We start from the raw sequence: 20,997 nt of genomic DNA on the forward strand, positions 1-20,997 counted from the left end.
AGAAAAAGTTGTGGTGAAAGAGTACAACAGGGGTCGCCACCACCCCCTGCTGGAGCCTCATGGAGCTTTAGGTGTTTTCGCTTAATAAACACACACAACACCCGGTCTGGGAATCGAAACCGTGATCCTCCAACCGCGAGTCCGCTGCCCTAACCACTGGGCCATTGTGCCTCCACAGTCAAAAATATACAAGAAATAAAAAAAAAAAGAATAACTAACCTTTCCACCAAGACAAATTTGTAAAAGTAGCTAATGATGTTAGAAATTTGACACAGCAAATCTACATTTAGTGTTAGTATCAGTAAAGAAATACAATTAGATCGTTATAAAACAAGTGAGGTCAATTAAAAATTTATTCAATAACAGATAGCACAGTGGAGAGAGTACTTTATAGACAGTCGTGTTGCACCCTATATGATTAACCACTTCATGTTGGCATGTGCAATGTATTCCTTCGTTAAATGGAAGCACAAAAAATTTGGAACAAAAAATATGTGGGTTGTATCTATTCATTCAACCAACATCCTGTGTGCCAAGAGTCTGCTCTATCAGAGTTCACTTGGAACTACACCACAACACTCAATAAGCCAACTTTTTTCTAAGTCATAAAGATGCTATGAATTTGAGTTAGAGTGAAGGTATTACATTATCACAATCCATAATAATAAAAGCGAATTTCTGTCTGTCCATCTGGGACCCCTGTATCTCAGTCTACATAGACATGTTATACCTTTTTGGAATCAGGATGATCCCAGGATTGAAAACCTGCCCTTTATTTGGTTCTTGACATCCAGCATTGAGATCTGATTTAAAAGCATTTGTCAGATGAAACCAGAGATCAAGAGGGAGGTAAATGACATTCACTTTGTTAATTTTACATCAAGATAAGTACTTTGGGATTCAAATTGGGACTGGAACAATAGAATGATTGCATTACAGAATTAATTCTCATTCGCAGAAGCCAGCTTAAAAGTCTAAATGGACTGTGGCTTTTAGGCTATTTATATGTAATTTGCACAGAATATGTTTGCCCTCTCTAGTTCCAGAATTTGTATCATTATTACTTTTAACCTCTACAGATGTCTATTGGCTTCAATGTGTAACATCAATCATCTGTTTAACAACTAAAGGCAGTAAAATTGGCAGCCTCACTTCCTCAAGACAGGCAGCTTTGCTTTCTCTGTTGATATTTCCATGACAAGAAATGTTTTTATAAGGCTACTAACCTTGTGCCAAATCCTTAGTCTAAAGAACTAACATTGTGTTTAGCTACCTCTTACTGTGTCATCATCATCATCATTGTCATCATCGTTTAACATCCGCTTTCCATGCTAGCATGGGTTGGATGATTTGACTGGGGACTGGTGAAACTAGACGGCTACACCAGGCTCCAATCTGATTTGGCAGAGTTTCTACAGCTGGATGCCCTTCCTAACGCCAACCACTCCGAGAATGTAGTGGGTCCTACCTAGTAAATGCTATTCTTCAGAGTTCTCCACCTACACAGAGACACCCTCTAACATTGGTATATGATTAGGAAAAACAGTAGAAAAATACCATATTTGATGGCATATAAGACATGCATTTTTGCCAAAATATTGTCACAGGGACTCACCCCAGGTCTTATGTACAAATTTAGGTCTCCCATAAGCTAATTTTGTTCTTGATACTCATTATTATCAGTTAATTTTAATACAGACAGTTACTTTTATCTAGCCTCACCCTATAATATGTTCAGCTGTACTGCTGCCTTACTTTTTCTATACAGTAATGTATGCTGCAATAATGAAAGTACTTTGGTAATATTTTATAACGAAATGCTAGATCACTTTTCCAGAATATGCAATGTCACAATTGAGGTGTGCCTCATATGCCTCTGTGTCTTTTATGCTATCAAATATGGTATTTGCTAAAAAAAAAAAAAATGCATTGTGAGTAAAAAATGAAAATTACAAATGTAATTCCAAAATACCCATATTTTCCATATCAGATCAAAGCAAACAATCAAGGAAACCTGTTAGTATACCAAGCAGTGATTTAGTTAGAGTGAATAGATTAAGCTTCATTAGTAAGTATAAGGAAAACCTGGTGAATAAGAGGAGTTAATTATAACTCGTTAAAGAAAAAGATGTGAAGTGGTATTTTAACTGCCATATTAGCCACAAGACAACTTACCACTGATGCACAATTACCCCCATGTGGTAAGTGGCCAGGCTGGAATGATGAAAAAAATTGGTAGAAATTAAGTGTCAATGGATAAATATAACAAAAAAAAAACCTCTGTAGAAAATCTTGGGAAGGATTCGTAAGAGAAAAATTACTGCCAATGATAATTTGAACTGACATAGCTAGAGATGTATGTTTAGTTTTACCATACTTTTCCAGTATGACAATTAATAAATGTGTTTGTTTTGCAAGACTCTTGATGTGAAATCATGTGCTGAAACAGATATTGTTATATTTGGGGATGGTCATCTTTTGCCAGGTCTTGTCCTGTCTACATACCACACAAAGACAAAATTGAATAGACAGGACAAAATCAGAGAGAAGAAACACAAGAGACAGAAAGTCGCTGAAGAGGTCACAGAATGTGTGATGAAAGAACATTGACAAATAAACTAATAATAATAATAATAATGATAATAATAATTGATATTGATCTTAGCCATAAGGCTACTTTGCCACAAGGGCAGCAGTTCTTTGGAGGAGGGGATGAGTCGATTACATCGACCCCAGTGTTCAACTGGTACTTATTTTATTGACCATCAAAAGGATGAAAGGCAAAGTCAACCTTGGCGGAATTTGAACTCAGAACATAGCAATGGGTGAAATACTGCTATGCATTTCGTCTAGCGTGCTAACAATTCTGCCAGTTCACTGCCTTCGTAATAATAATAATAATAATAATAATAATGATAATGATAATAATAATAATAATAATGATAATGATAATAATAATAATAATAATAATAATAATAATAATAATAATAATAATAAAAGTAAAGATAAAACAGTGTGCGTGTTTAATTGGCAAAAAATGACCATCTCAAAATATAATAATACAATTAAGAAATTCTCCATTAAAAGAAATAACATTTTCCATAGGTAACTAAATTATAATTTAAATATTTTCTGCAGCTTATCAAATTAATTTACTGCATTTTTTCTTGGTCTATGTCACTTTTTTTTTAAATCTTTTTGATAGCTTCCTGGCTTTCCTACTTCTGGGATACAATAAAATTTTTCTAATGTTACATGATCTGTATTATAGTTTCCTCGAAGTATTCCTTTTTATCTCAAGATCATCAACACTGCCTTTATTTCTGTCTCTTCTTCCTTGATTACATCAATTATTTCCTATGTTTCTAACTTTGTGACCAACTCCACACACTAGATATCTATCCCCTTTCACTCCACTAGACTCACCATCATACATACATATATACCAAGTCCAGGCATATCAAATCAACAGGGCCACTGATCCCACAGTATCCCTTCCAAATAATCCTTCTCAATGAACCCCAGAACTAGCCCCATATTCACTTCACTCTTCGATCGCTCTTTCTCTCTCTCATACAAGAACACAGTTTTGTTATTAAAACAATAATAATTATTCTTATTGATGAGAAAATCTAAATGGTTGTTTTCTTTTTAATTTTATATGTCCATATTTAATGAAAAACACTGCCTGGGCTTTTCAATTAATTTTGTGTTCTTGGTCAAGAAATTGGACAGATTTAATAAAATAAGCTTGTCATTACTGATTTAGAGTTCAGAACATAATAAACAATTCTTACATAAAATAACACTGTAATGTAAATTAAAGCAAATGGTTTTGTATCAGAGAAACACAGGCAATTTCAGGTGAGTTTTTCATGAGTTAAACTGATTGCTAAAACAACTAATTGACATACTTGATTTCAAGTAACTGTTCTTTGGTTTTTATCTTCATGCTTTAATGAATATATAATAATATGCAAACAGTATCAGAATCAAAATTTTAAAAAGTAATTACATCCTTACAATTTTTGGAGGTTTGATTCGTGGAATGAAGGTCGATTCAGTACCAAGAAGAGGAGACTTGAAAGTATAGAAACTGAAATTAAATTTTTTACAAATATCAAAAATTTTGTTTCTCATATAGAACATTTTCAAACAAATTGTTTTAATTACAAAAAAAAAATCACATTGAGTACTTATACTAATTGCATTCTAACTTCAGGTTCTATTCATAAGAATGTTGTATTGTTATTTTATAATACACTACTGTAAGGTCCAGTCCTTGTGGCAGTGAGGTGGCTTGAGTACCTCAGTGACTCTGAGAGCAATGCTAGTGGAGCACAAGCTCCAGGTAGGTCCTTCTATGTTGGACAAATGAAGGGCCAGAGGCCAGACTTATACAGACTGCCTCTCCCCAGAGATAAAAATGGGTTTGCAAAGGGCCAACATTCCTACCTAAAAAAGCAAAGTTATAGAATCTTCGATGACAATACAAAACCAACAAGACCTGAGAGATGAAGGCCTTCCCTCGGGAAAACACGATGCGGTGAAGCTAAATCCAAAAGGAAACTGTAAAGAAGCAGAGATCCAATTGGAGAGAAGAAAAGACAGCCCAGAGTTGAGAACAAAGGAGAAAAGTCATCAATTTTGTTTTCCACTCATTTACAACTATTATGCTATGTCAAAATAAAAGCACACACACACACACACACACATGATGGGATTCTTTCAGTTTCTGTTTACCAAATCTACCCACAGCTAGCAGGTATAATAGAAGACAGTTGCCCAAAGAGCCACACAGTGGACTGAACTTGGAGCCTTGTGGTTAGGGAGAAAACTTCTTGACCACACAGCCACATGTGCAATAAAATGTGTTCTACCAACATCTTGTTCCCTTTACTCCCTCATTCTGGTTTTTCTTGAGTCATTGCTCTCATCTGGTCTCACTCTTAGTCATGTTGCTGTGAATAAATAACAACAATGTAGAGTAGTTGGGACTCTGTAGTCATGCAGGGTACAAGGCAACTTCAGCAGTACTTGTGCCATGATAAAATGTACCCTGTATACTCACTAAAGTGGTTGGCAAGCCAGCAGAGAAAATGTTGGGTGGAAAAGACCTCCTTTGCTCTTTGCCCATGACAGGTCACAGGATAGAAGGTGACCTCATAGTTCTTGTGCCATGATAGAATGCACCCCCATTTACTTTGTAAAGTAGCTAGCAAGCAAGCAGACAAAATGTAAGGTGACAAAGACCTTTTGCTTTTTGCCCAAGACATTACAACCTCTCTAGTACTGGTGCTACGATCAAATGCACCTAGTATCATTGGTGTTAGGAAGGTCATCCAGCCAAAGAAACCAAGCCCAAAATGAAGTATACTATCAAAATGTGTGATCCTCCAACACATTTAGGAGAACAACTAATTTGGACTGTGATGACTTGTTCAACCCATATTAGCAGGAAAAGTGGAAGTAAAATGATGATGAATCATAATAAAGAGAAAATGACAGAACAAAACCTTACGTCATATATAACATAACTTTACCTACCTGTGGTTCATCCAATGAGGAATATTATAATCATCTCCAACTTCCAAGGTGATTTTCTCAGTTTTACTATGGAACTGAAAACATGGATTCATATTGTTAATTATAGTGATCAATCATCATCATTTCATCAACAACAACATAGGATTTTTTTACCTTATACTGAGATAGGCTTCACTCGATGACTATTCTAGCATCTTGCAAATGAATAACCAAAATATTTTGAGATTTAAGAAGCTTTTGGCAGCAAGATGATATTAGAATTTTTATAAAATGATACATCAGAAGACTAGAAATTCATGCCTAAATCACCACCTGGTTCTAACACTAACACCTTCAAAGTCAAGTAGCTCTCAATTCAGGCTCACTCTACAGCTTTTTGTGTAGGGTGTCATTTACTATATCTTCAGGTCAACCCAAACTTTGTGAAGTGAAACCGAGAAGAGAAAAATTGTGTTAATGCTCATTCAATGGATTGTACCTGTTCTTTGATGAAAAACTAAACCCAATGCCTGCACAGGGGATATCTTTTATCTTTTACTTGCTTCAGTCATTAGATTGTAGCCATATTGGGCTACTGCCTTGAAGAATTTTAGCCAAACAAATCGACCTCAGAACTTACTTGTTTTTTTTTAAGTCTGGTATGTATTCTATCACTCTTTTGCCAAACCACAAAGTTATTGGGACATAAACACATATCTGATGAGCTTTATTCAATTTCTGTCTCCCAAATCCACTCACAAGGCCTTGGTCAGTCCAAGTCTATAATAGAAGACACTCGCCCTAGGTGCCATGCAGTAGGACTGAACCCAGAATTATGTGGTTGGGAAACAAACTTCTTACCACACAGCCATACTTACACCTATAAATTTTTATTATAATCCACTCTATTGCAAACATTCAGATTAGCTCACCAGTTTCTTCCTCCCCTTCCCTCACCTGTCTCAGTAACCCTGAATTAATTCATAAAAAAATAGGACCCTTAGTAAAATTACATTCAAATCAAACAACAGATCACTCACTGCCCACATGTTTCCTGTAGATGTTCAAGCTGGGTCCCAGCCATATTAATTGAATCAGTCTAGGGGAACATGAAATAGTTATGGACACTACACTTTCTTTTCTAACTAACTTAACTTTTATAAAAATACAGTAAAATTTTATAAAAGGAACCAGAAATGAAAATAAACTCTGTCATAATGAAGCATGAATGATAGGTTAATAATATCATGATCAAATATAAATATTTACTTTAAATAGAGGTGCTGCATGTAGTGGTTGCTCTCCCATACAAACCAAATCACTTCCAATACCTATAAAGAAAAGTAGTTCAAAGTCAATTTTTGTTTGTATATAAGTTCCACAATTTAAACAGGAACACAACAAAGGAACATATGGAAAATTCATACAAGACAAGACATTGCTCATTCCTCGTTAGTTTCATCCAAAAGATCCTTACAATTTCATGCCTTATGTAGGCAGGGTAAAATCTAAACTGTGTCCTCTTGAAGTACATCTGCTTATTTCAGTATTACAATCCAGTATGTAGTTTTTGTAGTCGCTGTATTGATGTGAGCAGGGTTGTTGCTAAGCCCCTACAACCCCTGCGGTCGCAGGGGGCCTCCACAGTTGAGGGGTCCATGTTAAGATCAAAGTACGTAGATGAGTCACCTATTTACTTTGGTTAAGATGTTGAACAAGAATTAAACTATCTATGTTAACTGAAAATTTCAAGAAATAAAATGATAATACATTGTACCTGCAAACGTTTTGTAAAAATATTACATTATACTGTGAACGTATATCAGACTTTGTGGATTGTCTATGATATTTATTGAACATGAACTTAAGCTCTCAGCTTGATTATTCTGAACTGATTGATGATTTTGCAAAACAAAAAGTGCACCGTATTTGTCTTTGAAAGTTGCCTGGATGAAAAAAGTGCCCTTCTATTCATATCTGGAATTTTTACTTATTGAAATTTGCAATAGACCTAAATAAATTTAACTTGTTGTACTTTTAAAGACGTTCTTTGGGATAATGTAAAATATTGAACTTCAGATAAAATAAAGTAAAATATAACTATGAATAAAAGGTGTGTAGATTATGAATTTTGATTGAAGGGATGAGGCCTCAAAATAAAAAGTTGCAGGGAGCCTCTAAAAGTCATGCGACAGAGCTGGGTCTGAGATATATACATATATATTTTATTGTGTCTGGGGAGAATCATTCTGTTTTAATGCCTTATTAATTAACACACTCACTGGTTCGATTTCCACTTATTTACTTATTTATTTTTTCTAAAATTTTCATTGCTTCTTGCAACCTCTTGCAAGAAGCAATGAAAATGTTAGAAAAAATAAATAAGTAAATGAGTGGAAATCAAAACGGTGAATGTATTAATTAATAAGGCACCTGTGCCCAACGTCGCCTTCCTAGCACTTGTGCTGGTGGCATGTGTAAAGACATTCGAGTGAGATTGTTGCACGTGTAAAGACATTCGAGCGAGATCGTTGCCAGTGCTGCTGGACTGGCTCCTGTGCAGGTGCCAAGTAAAATACACCATTTTGAGCGTGGCCTTAGCACTCCACTAGCATGGATGCCAGTCATGCGGTGCTGTCATCGAATTTGACTTCGATTTCGATTTCATTTGCCTCAACAAGTCTTCGCAAGCATAGTTTAGTGTCCAATGAAGGAAAGGTACGCATAAGTGGGCTGGTTACACCCTGGGCATAGGCCACGGGTTATGGTCTCACTTGGCTTGCCGGGTCTTCTCAAGCACAGCATATTTCCAAATGGCTTGGTCACTAGTCATTGCCTCGGTGAGGCCTAATGCTCAAAGGTCGTGCTTCACCACCTCATCCCTGGTCTTTCTGGGTTTACCTCTTCCACAGGTTCCCTCATATATATATATATATATCATCATCATCATCATCATCATCATTTAACGTCCGCTTTCCATGCTAGCATGGGTTGGACGATTTGACTGAGGACTGGTGAAACCGGATGGCAACACCAGGCTCCAATCTAAATTTGGCAGAGTTTCTACAGCTGGATGCCCTTCCTAACGCCAACCATATATACAACAAAATTTTATATAGAGTTACCCAAGGTTTCACACCCAAAAAGCCAAAGCCTATAGAGTCTGACGAGCTGTCTATTTTGAAGGAAGGGGAAGTCGCTTACATGAACCTCCCACCCCCACAACACTCAATTTGTACTTATATTATTGACCCCAAAAAGATGAAAGGTAAAGTTGACCTTGGTAGTATTTGAATTCAGAATGTAAAGACCTGAGAGAAATGCTAAAAAGCATTTTATCTGATGCAGTGATGATTCTGCCAGCTCGTAACCTTATTGTTTTTTGCAATTAAAATCCCAAATGTTAGAGCTTCAATTCTGAGCTCCAAAGTAATAAATCAAATAAGATGAAAGTAGGATTCACTTACCACAATCGATTGTTCTGTGCTTTGTAATGTTTGTTAATTCACGATCTACTTCAAACACACCTGGCCCAGGAGTTATAACTACGGCTACTTGGCCCGTACGATCAAAACTTCGATCAAGATAATATCGCTCGAACACTGAGAAAACATGGCAATATAGAGCATATGAATAATGTTAAGCAGTTTTACATACAAGTTTAAAACATTTCAAAATACTCTCTCTCTCTCTCTCTCTCTCTCTCTCTCCATTTCTCATAGCTTAGCCTAATGTCCGTGTGTGTGTGTGTGTGTGCATACATGCAGGTATTTATGCATGTATTTGTGTGTATACATGTGTGCCTGGTGCATATAGGCGTAGGAGTGGCTGTGTGGTAAGTAGCTTGCTTACCAACCACATGGTCCCGGGTTCAGTCCCACTGCGTGGCATCTTGGGCAAGTGTCTTCTACTATAGCCTCGGGCCGACCAAAGCCTTGTGAGTGGATTTGGTAGACGGAAACTGAGAGAAGCCTGTCGTATATATGTATATATGTATATATGTATGTGTGTGTGTGTGTATGTTTGTGTGTCTGTGTTTGTCCCCCCAACGTCGCTTGACAACTGATGCTGGTGTGTTTACGTCCCCGTAACTTAGCGGTACGGCAAAAGAGACCGATAGAATAAGTGCCAGGCTTCTAAAGAATAAGTCCTGGGGTCGATTTGCTCGACTAAAGGCGGTGCTCCAGCATGGCCACAGTCAAAAAGACTGAAACAAGTAAAAGAGTAAAATAGAGATATTCACATATTCCAGTGCATATATAGTGCATCTAAGTTCCATATGTGTTTTATATGTATGTACTTAAATACACAGATATGTACGCCTTACTTCTACAACTATTCTATATCTACCAATGTAACAAAGTTTATCTCCCATACCTTGCTATTTAATGTGAGCATACAACAAAGACAAATGCTAACATGTTGATTATCTGTAATAATTCGCTGGTGAGTAAAGGAATAACCAATTAGGGAAAATATCTGGACTTGTGTGAGAACGCCATCATTAAATAATCACACAAACTTTCTCAATTTCAGATGTAGAAAACAGATACCAGTCTACCCAGCCAACACTGGCAGTTCATCTCTTTCTGTTTGGTTCAAAACTTAAGGCCTGCCACCATCAATGTTGACAGGATAAAAGTTAGATCATGAGAGACTGTAGAGATAAGAGAACAGAGGCAAACAGACATAGCTGTGTACAAGAAGCAAAAAAGAGGGGATCCTCAACCAGACTTTTCACAGACAAAGAAAAAAATTATATCTTTTTCTGGGTGTGTAATAATGGGGTAGGTAAAGTAGATATATATTATTAGCAGAAAAATAGATAAAATAACTGAAGTAGCCAGAATGTGTGATAAGCATATTAAGCTTAAGCCAATTATGGACACGACAATGATATTTATCTCTGCATATAGCTCATATGTAGAGGCGCAATGGCCCAGTGGTTAGAGCAGCGGACTCGCGGTCATAGGATCGCGGTTTCGATTCCCAGACCGGGCATTGTGAGTGTTTATTGAGCGAAAACCCATAATGCTCCATGTGGCTCCGGCAGGGGATGGTGGCGAACCCTGCTGTACTCTTCCACCACAACTTTCTCTCACTTGCCTGTAATTCAAAGGGTCACCTTTGTCACACTGTGTCACGCTGAATATCCCCGAGAACTACATTAAGGGTACAAGTGTCTGTGGAGTGCTCAGCCACTTGCACGTTAATTTCACGAGCAGGCTGTTCCGTTGATCGGATCAATTGGAACACTCAACATCGTAAGCGACGGAATGCCAACGATATAGCTCATATGTCTGGCAGATGAACAGGATAGCTTTTATGAAACCATGAAGCTCTCATGCAAATCACCTCAGTTACAAATAACAATTACAAATGGAGGAGAAATAAGTAAACACTTACAGTTAAGGGACATATTCAAGGTTTCTAAGAAGTTGCCCTGAGAGGCAGTTGAGTTTTCAGCTGGTGGCACAGTTAATCCACATGCCTCATGGTAGCGAACCACTTTCTGTGGATATTCATTAAAAATAACACGTAACTGAATTAAGGTACTAGCCCAATCTTCATAACGCTCATTCTGCACCACAACCCTATTTGAGAACAGGAAATAAAATTTTGATGAAACATTAACATTGGAAAAAAAAATTCAGAATAAAACAAGTTTTAAAATTTAGAAATTAGAAAAAAAATACAAAACCTGTAGAAATCTTCATAGAATCTTCCTTTGTAATCCTGCTGAATCCAATCACGAATAATTTCAGGAAATTCATCTAGAAAATGGAAAAACAACATGTATCCAATATGTACACAACTTCTTGCAACATAAACAATAACATTTTTCTACAAATAATATCTTTCCTTTTATTGTGATCCTTAATTATAAAATATACACAACAGTAGCAGTGGAAACCAGCCTTCTCTTTTGCTTTGTGTCATATTCTTGGCATGGTTTTCAAGATTGGATTTCTATTCTTTGCCAACCACTTTACTGTATGAAGTGGGAGAGAGGTTCTCGACTGGGACTAAAGAGTTCTCTCTATCCTCTACTCATCATCATTTTAATGTCTACTTTTCCATGCTTGCATAGGGCAGACTTTATTGAGGCAGATTTTAACAGTCGGATGCCATTCCTGTCACCAAACCTCACCTGTTTCCAAGTAAGATACTTAATTATGTTGCCTGAATGAGCAGAAACAACATAGAGTAGTGAGGATCCAAAGCACCCTCACTAGAACTGATAAAATGCATCCACTACAATCAGGAGAGGTGGTCCCCTGACCACACCTAAGAGGGCAGTAACTCCTCATAAGTCTTAAAGCATGGATGACCATGAAAAGTAAATTGATGATGATGATGATGATGATGATGATGACAACAATGACGACGATGATGATGGTGGCAGTGATGATGACTTAAAATTTTCAAGGAAAGGAAAATGGAATGCTTTCTCCATTTTTCCTATAAAGATAACTTGATACTACTTACCACAACTACTGGCACTGTAGAATGTACGGGAAAATAGAACAATAGTGACATCATGGCAACAATTCTGTTCCTGAAATGAATGAACAGAAAAATATGAATTATCACAGCCCAAATAAACATTATAGACAATAGATCAAATAAATTGTAATTAACTACAGACCAAGCAAATACTGATTGATGACAAACCAGATGAACAGTAATTAACTACAAACCAAATGAATTCAAATTAATGACAGTCCAGATAAATAGTAATTCATGATAAATTCAGATAAACACTAATTATGAACACTAGGTGTGGATGTGTGGTTAAGAAGCTTGCTTCCCTGCCATGTAGTCTTGGGTTCAATTCCACTATTTGGCACATTGGGCAAATGTCTTCAAATGTCCCTGGCCAACCAAAGCCTTGTGGAGACAGAAACTGAAAGAAGCCTACCGAATATAAATATACAGACAGGCAGATAGACGTAAAACCACAAAACCTCCTATGAGGCCAGCTGAAATATCAGGTCATTAAGAAGGAAATGTCCAATTTTGAACTGAAAGTTTATTTTACTTTATCTCAGCAAAAAGCAATACAGTTAATCAAAGTATGCACCTAAATTATCGACACAATTTTGCCATTTTATTGGTAGCTTATTTATGCCAGCGGAGAAGAATTCTGGAGAGCAAGAGGTGATGAGTTAATGAATGCCTGTTTTTGCATCTTCTACAGATTTGAAGTTTATTCCTTGCAAAAAGTTGTCCAATGCCTGGAAATGTCAGTTGGTGCAAGGTCTGGTAAATATGGTGGATGACAGTTCAGTTCCTGTAACTTGAGTAGCATTCTTTGAGCAACATGTGATCAAGCATTGTCTTGTGAGAGAATTTGCCTGTCTTTATTGACCAACCTCAGTTGTTTAATTGCAAGTTCACTCATCATTTCATCCAGTTGGTTGATGAATACACATGCTGTAATTGACTTACCAGGTCTCATGAAGCTGTAGTGGATGACACCAGTGCTGGACCACCAAACAGACACCATTAGCTTTTTTTGATGAATATTCACTTTTGGGTTGTGTTTTGGTACTTCGTCTCTTTCCAAGCACTGTGCAGAATGCTTGCTATTGTTGAAAAGAATCCATTTTTTATCACACATAACAATATAATGCAAAAATGGTTCACTTTTATACCATGACAGCGAAGAACAAGAATCAAGATGACGTGTCATTTGATGCTCGTTCAGTTTGTCAGGTACCCACTTGTCCAGCTTCTTTACCTTGCTGATTTGTTTCAGATAGTCCAATACAGTTGGAATCAAAAAACAAACCTTGCTGCTAATTCACGCGTAGTTTGAGATGTATCCGCTTCCACTACAGCTTCTAGTTCAACATTATCCACCTTGGTCTCAAGTCTACCATTGGGCTGATTTTCAAGAGTAAAGTTACCAGACAGGAATTTCTCAAACCATCAACGTACAGTGCCCTTATTCACTACATCTTCACCAAATACCTCATTGATATTTCAAGCTGCCTGAAATTCATTGGTTCCACAATGGAACTCATATTCATAAACAATGTGAATTTTTTTATCTATCCATGGGTTCACAAAAATTGATTTACAAGAAAAACCTCACAATATAATCAAACACCATGAATTGCATTTCGAAAAAGTGATGATGTAACTCTTCAATGTTGTAAAACAAAGAATTGTCAGGATGAAACATTAGAGTTAACGACTGTCAAATTTCGTGCATAAAAAAATCAGACATTTCATTTATGACCCAATATTTATCTATTTATGCTATAAAAAAAAAAATCTGCATATTTGCCATTAAAATTATTTATAGAAAGTTTTAAAGAAAATGACAGTGCTTACCTTCCATTTAGCAAAGAGATCTGTAAGGAACCCATTGACAGCTTTCTCAAAATATAGATCCCCATGGACATCAAAATCCCACATTTCAGAGCTCATTTGGATGAAAATCTGGACCACAGCAGTAGAAGATCGGAAAACTATCTAGAAAAGAAAGACAACAGGAAAATAAAGAAATTATGAGAATAAAAATTCAAAATACTGTATGAATATGAGATGAAAGTTCTGAGATGTTTTGTTTAATGATGAGGAAGAATTACTCATTTAGCTATTTAAAGGCAGTATTTTCTCTTTTTCTTTTAATGAATTAATCTAGAGGAAAAGGCTATGCTCTTGCTCTTTTACCATTCTGAAGAGCCTCCAAGAGTACTGAACTAATGCAACTGATGCTCTTCTTCAACAGATGTAAGTTGAAACAGCTGTAGGAAAAACATATGCAAGGAAGGCATTCCAGGGAAATGATGTTTTGAAGAAGATTAGAGCAAAGCCTGGGAGACGAATGACAACATAGGTGACAAAAGGAAGATAGAGATGTAACAGGTTGAGTCTCACTTGAAGTTTGTATAAAATTAATAATTGTTTGAAACTGACATATTTTATTGCTTCAAAGAGGAAGGCCAGCCTTGATGATGAAATCTCTATTATGTGGATAATGTGAGATTGCAAGGAGAATCATCAATGGTTATCTCCCATGATAATCTATAACCCACTAGCTCACTTAGTTTTACCTATAATGCAATATAAGAGTCACTGTACACATTCATTGATACAATACACTTATGATATGTCAAATTTTTCTGTTCATTGAAAAGGTTGAAGTGAAATGTAAGCTTTCATTTTCAAGTAATCAACTAATAATTCTAAATAAAAGTATCACAACAATGAAATAGGCTTCCCCACCAGCAAGTGAAAAGTTAGGCAGAAATACAATTATTTATCTCTTTTACTCTTTTACTTGTTTCAGTCATTTGACTGCGGCCATGCTGGAGCACTGCCTTTAGTCGAGTAAATCAACCCCAGGACTTATTCTTTGTAAGCCTAGTACTTATTCTATCGGTCTCTTTTGCCAAACCGCTAAGTTACTGGGACGTAAATACACCACCATCGGTTGTCAAGCGATGTTGGGGGGACAAACACAGACACACAAACATATACACACACACACACATATGTATATACATATATACGACAGGCTTCTTTCAGTTTCCGTCAACCAAATCCACTCACAAGGCTTTGGTCGGCCCGAGGCTATAGTAGAAGACACTTGCCCAAGGTGCCACGCAGTGAGAATGAACCTGGAATTATGTGGTTGGTAAGCAAGCTACTTACCACACAGCCACTCCTGAGCGCATAAATGTATGTTTGTCTCTTGATGGTTACATTTAACATAGTTAAACAACTGAAGAAAGATACACATTAGTAAGACTATTTTGATTTGACAGGGCCCAAGGAGTACATTATGCTCCTGTGTTTACTTTGGCATGATTTCTACATCTGTATGCCCACCCGTATGCCAATCATTTTACAGCATGTATTGGGTACTTTTTCATGCCACCAGCACTAGTGAGGTCACCAAGTAGCTTGCAAGAGACAACTGAACCCCAAATATGTAGGAGAGCACTTTATGCTAGAAATGAGGCATGGAAAGGAGTCATACATAAGGGAAAAAAAGGACAGATGGAATTATTAAATGTTTGAGAAAGCGCATAGAAGCTTCACACTTACCCTTGTGTTATCGTCAATAACTCCACATGTCACACGTTCTCCTTTTGACCATAACTCACTCACCTGACACCTAAAATGGAGAACAAAGTTGGTTTATTACATTTCAAAATGATATACAATCATCAACAGAATGTTTATTATTATAATAAACCTAAGGATGCAACTGAGTTTAAGATATTCAACAGTACAAAATATGAAAATTTTGATCTGTCAGCATTCTGAACATTGACTCAAGCTAGAATTCCCACCAAACAAATGTTTTACAGTATTCATCAATATCTATGCCCTATATACCACCATTTCCAGAAGGGATTTCTGTTATTTCACAAACATTCTTTCTTCCCTACAACCATAAGTTGAATGATTTTTGTAGGAGACTTTCCTACAGCTAACCATATAACAGTGAACACTAATCTTTCTCACTCAATCCAACTGGAGGCCAGCTGAAAATTATGTACCTTGCTCAGACATGAAACAAAACTATGGCTGCTGCTGCTGTGGTTGATGTTGCTATTTAACCCCAGGTTAGCTCTAATTAAAAAGACCCCTGATCAAAAGCATAGCAGTCATGACCATACAGTCTGTCTCCCAAACACAATTCACTCAGGACCACATTATCCAGTATACTCTTTTTTGTGTTTCTGTTCTAAGACAAGAGAGTGTGAAGCAGAGCTGTCTGCTATTTCTAACAAGTCAAGTAACTGCACAGAGTAATTGTGAGAGGAGGTGTGAACTCTTATGGCTCTTGCAACCCTACCCTCATCAGCCCACCTCACCAGACAAACAGGATCAATACAGCAGATACTTACATTGCAGATATCTGCAAGTCAATGTCTGCAGGGAAAAATATGGGCAAGGAAGGAGCATCATGTGACAGAGTGATCTAGGAAGGAACATTCTGAAGTCTTGTTAAAAAGATCAGGTGACAGAATTAAATAAGATGGTGCTAGACTTGAACACATGACTATGCATCAGTAGCAAGTAGCTTAATCACACAGTATTGCACCTAATGGAACTTTCTTAGAAAATCAAGTTGTTTTGACAAAATTCTATTTGATGTGTTCATGTCCAAAAAATTGACAAACCAGAGTTGAAATAGGAAACTAAATCAACTATACAATTCTTCTAAATAAAGAAGTTAATGTAAAATATATATAAATAAATAAATATAAATACACACACACACACAGATATATATATATATATATATATATATATATATATATATATATATAATGTGCATTTAAAATAATCAGCTGATAATTTATATACCACTATACTGGCAGGACAGTTACTTTTTTAACTGTCTCCTATACAGAGCAAGCCAAAATTCATTTCATTATTTTCCATATAAGAGAAATACCCAGGAAGGCCTAGGATAAACAGGTTAAGATTGATCTCAGATACCAGAACACTGTATTTCACAGAGTAACAACAAAGGACTGAGATGAATAGCAACACACAGTCTTGGAGAAGACTTGCTGGCCTGTGCAAGAAAAGTGAAATATTAAAACATTAGAAGCTTGTAGTATTGGTGGAGACATCTATATTTAGGTTTCTAACCCAATAGCCTTAACTAAGTCTACATCTACTCCATCCCTTGCTCCATTTCATCCCCTGTCATTCATCTCTCTCTCCCTCACTCCCTCTTGCAATATAATTAGAAATGGCATATTCTGTCCTACCACTTTCTCATCGTAAGACCCTTGTTCCTTCCACCTACTCATCTTAGCTCTTCTATCATCAATATCTCTACTATTCATGCTATATGAATTGAGTGAATGAACTCATCAAAGGGTAGTGAGGACTCTGTAGGGTTACAGGGTACAAGGCAACCTCACTAGTGCTGGTGCCACAATAAAATGCACCCAGACATTTCATAAAATGGATGGCGAATTGAGTGAAGATAATGTAGGACTGAGAGGACACTTTACTTTTGTCAAGGTCATGACAACTCTAATGCTGATACCATGATAAAATATACCTAAAATATTCTGTAAAGTAGTTGGAGACAGGAAGTGCATTCAAACATAGAAACCATGCCAGAAATAAAACATACAAGCATGACATAGTCCTCCAGCCCATCTACAAAGGCAATTCTAAATACGAACTGACTAGGGCCATGACAATCTGCCCAGCCCATACTAGCAAGGAAAGCTGATGTAAAATGATAATGATGAAGATGAAGAAGAAAAAAGAAACCAACATCAGGAAACTTTATATTAACATTTCATTACCATTTTCCATGAATTTATATGAAAAACCTCCAACCAGTTCTACTGATCCATAATCATCACAAAGACCAATTATAATAATTATTGTGCAATTCTGAACGTTTAAAGATTCGTGCTAAGTTAACCTAACATTTCCCCCATTACATTACTGCTATTTCAAAAAGAAATGGTGTAGGGAATTACAAAACAATTTTGCATATTTTGTTCTTAGAGTAATGAGATATTTCATCACAGATTCTCATAAAATGTTGATTTAAGCAACTAAATACATGATAAATAATGTTGTCTCCATGTTTGTATTTACCAATACAACACTGATCCTAGGTGAATAAAAAATACTCACCTCATCTCTGCAAATTCTATTTTTTTGTTCAGATAGGCACAAGTGTTGACCTGAAATATAAATACAATTTCATGAAACAAATGTTATTCATATATATACATCATTGGTAAGTAACAAAATTGCAAATGAAAATATAGGCAGTACACTAACCAATTTCTTTCTCATCCTCCACATATCACTTCGACTGTAATACTGTTCTTTGTACAAGAGCTCCACCAAGTCCAAACTGACCTCCTACAAACCAGTGAAAATATTTTGATAAGTGCAAAAGTATATCTTGTGTCTAGGTAAGGTCATTATGCCAATAAATATTTAAATAAACACATGCACAGGTTTAATACCACTTCCTTATTTTACCAACTAACTATCCAATGATTTGTTTAACGCGTTGATTAAACAATCAATCAGTTATTAGTTTTTCTCTGTCAGAGTCCTTTCCTCACTATTTATAACCCCATCAGTGACATACCTTTACTTGTCAAGATCTGCTTTGAATCTGTTTGAGAACTAATCTTATACCTCTCTCTCTCTCTCTCTCTGTAGATGTATAAGTGTTTGCTTACATGTGTAAGTGGTGTAATTGATTATAGGCACTGGCAACGATCTCGGCACTGGCAACGATCTCGGCACTGGCAACGATCTCGCTCAAATGTTTTTTCACGTGCCACCGGCACAAATGCTAGTAAGGCGACGCAGGTAACGATCATGCTCAAGTGGTGCTACTTACATGCCACTAGCACGGAAGCCAGACAGCTGCTCTGGCAATGATCACGCTCGGATGATGCTCTTAGCACTCAAGGGAAAGGCAAAGGCCAATACAGCTCAGCACTTGTGACATCGCAACTCATTTCTACAGCTGAGTGAACTGGAGCAATGTGAAATAAAGTGTCTTGCTCAAGAACACAACATGCAGCCCGGTTCGGGATTCAAACTCACAACCTCACGATCGTAAGCTCGACACTCTAACCATTGAGCCATGCGCCTTCACTATTAATGCAGTGATCAAATAAATAAATATTTTCGTCGACTCACCACATAGCATCTTTGGCTAATGTCTTCTACTAAAGCTTCAGGCTGAAATAAGTCTGTCGTGTGTGTGTGTATGTGTGTGTGTGTGTGTGTGTGTGTGTGTGTGTGTGTGTGTGTGTGTGTGTGTGTGTGTGTGTGCGTGCACACATATGTATGTGTTTGTGTCCCACCATTGCTTGACAACCAGTGTTGATGTGTTTACAACTAATATAACTTAACAGTTTGGAAAGCAACCGATAGAATAAGTAGCAGGCTTAAAGATAAAAATGTACCAGGGTTGATTCATTCAACTAAAAATTCTTCTTCATGGTGGTGCCCCAGTATGGCCACAGGCTAATGACAGAAACAAGTAAAAGATAACTCACCGTAGGATCAACTTTGTTGACATACACATCATTGTAGGGTTTTAAATGAAAAGCACCAGCAATTGAAGACTCTACACTTATACATTCTGAAGATAAAAGAAAACCAAAAACAATATTAATTATGAATACTTTGCAATTATTTTGTTCGTTATTTTGTATTATATTTTATCTGTTGTCATAATAAACATCTGGGAAAGGTACCATACAGTGAAATTGAACCTGAAACAAAATGGCTGCAAGGCCAACTTCTTAACTACACAGCTGTCTTGTTATGATAAAAAGATGTTGCTTAGCCCCATGTTATAATGATTGAGCAAACCAATGAGTAAAGACATTCCAGCCATGACCAACTGATCTAGATGTAGGAATACATTATCTATGTGTCCTTTATCTTTTAAGACAGTAGGATGTGATTTGAAGGAGATTTGGGTGCTATTTCAAGCTGATCGAGCAACCATGTAGATGCTACCTCATCTGAGAAAGATGTTTATGTTGTTACTATCACTTCAGCATTTACTTGATTCATTACATTACCATGACCAGGCTGGAGTTATATAGCTGGTGATAACTACAGACATGCTAGAAGCTAAAGTGATGAATGACGTGGTACAACTAATGCAGGTGACATCTACAACAGAAATATAGCAGCAGGTTGGCAGTGGAAGTAATGACTGAAGTGGTACTGCCAATGCAGGTGATGTCTACTGCAGAAATAGCAGCAGGCTAGCAGCAGAAGTAATGACTGAAATGGTACTGCCGATGCAGGTGATATCTACTGCAGAAATAGCTTCCAACTGGCAATAGAAGTGTTGTCTGCAGTTAATCAGACATTGAAAGATTGAAAGGGACATCTGCTGCAGTAATAACAGCAGACTGACAGCGAAAGAAATGATTTCTGCAGAACAGTAGCAGATGTAAAAACTGTAGAAGCAATGTTATAGAACCAATGACTGCAGTGGAAGCAATGAGGTGAGGTGACAATGAAAATACTGAAATAGAAGTTCTTCACAGTTACAAGCATGTTTAACTCTTAAACATTCAGATTAGTCAGTCAAATATAATGCTTATTTATTCACATTCATCATCATCGTTCAACGTCCGCTTTCCATGCTAGCATGGGTTGGACAATCTGACTGAGGACTGGCAAGCTAGAAGGCTGCACCAGGCTCCAATCTCATCTGGCAGAGTTTCTACAGCAGGATGCTCTTCCTAACGCCAACCACTCCAAGAGTGTAGTGGGTGCTTTTACGTGCCACCGGCACGAGGGCCAGTCACACGGTGCTGGCAACGGCCACGCTCAAAAAGGTGTTTTTTACGTGCCATCTCCACAGGAGCCAGTCCAGCAGCACTGGCAACGACCTCGCTCAAATGATTTTCTAACGTGCCACCAGCACAAGTGCTAGAAGGCGACACTGGTAACGATTATGCTCAAATG

The 20,997-nt window shown here is 37.0% G+C and overlaps 1 protein-coding gene across 3 annotated transcripts in view; it reads right to left on the minus strand.

The window, feature by feature from the left end:
• Nucleotides 1–20,997, minus strand: part of LOC106883578 (GATOR complex protein Iml1) — a 131,247-nt gene that overhangs the window by 83,980 nt on the left and 26,270 nt on the right. For 2 of the 3 annotated variants that reach the window (XM_052971325.1, XM_052971318.1), the window contains exons 4-16: nucleotides 19,563–19,648; nucleotides 18,319–18,402; nucleotides 18,169–18,218; nucleotides 15,592–15,661; nucleotides 13,870–14,010; nucleotides 12,016–12,085; nucleotides 11,228–11,300; nucleotides 10,933–11,120; nucleotides 8,994–9,128; nucleotides 6,796–6,857; nucleotides 5,548–5,621; nucleotides 4,024–4,096; nucleotides 2,176–2,214 (exon numbers count right to left, since the gene is read on the minus strand). In XM_052971325.1, coding sequence (XP_052827285.1) covers nucleotides 2,176–2,214; nucleotides 4,024–4,096; nucleotides 5,548–5,621; nucleotides 6,796–6,857; nucleotides 8,994–9,128; nucleotides 10,933–11,120; nucleotides 11,228–11,300; nucleotides 12,016–12,085; nucleotides 13,870–14,010; nucleotides 15,592–15,661; nucleotides 18,169–18,218; nucleotides 18,319–18,402; nucleotides 19,563–19,648 — 1,145 coding nt within the window. The remainder of the gene's footprint in view (nucleotides 1–2,175; nucleotides 2,215–4,023; nucleotides 4,097–5,547; nucleotides 5,622–6,795; nucleotides 6,858–8,993; nucleotides 9,129–10,932; nucleotides 11,121–11,227; nucleotides 11,301–12,015; nucleotides 12,086–13,869; nucleotides 14,011–15,591; nucleotides 15,662–18,168; nucleotides 18,219–18,318; nucleotides 18,403–19,562; nucleotides 19,649–20,997) is intronic. The other variant, XM_052971322.1, reaches the window with a different exon arrangement.

Source organism: Octopus bimaculoides, chromosome 1 (genome assembly GCF_001194135.2).
Source record: "Octopus bimaculoides isolate UCB-OBI-ISO-001 chromosome 1, ASM119413v2, whole genome shotgun sequence".
NCBI classification, from domain to species: Eukaryota; Metazoa; Mollusca; class Cephalopoda; order Octopoda; family Octopodidae; genus Octopus; species Octopus bimaculoides.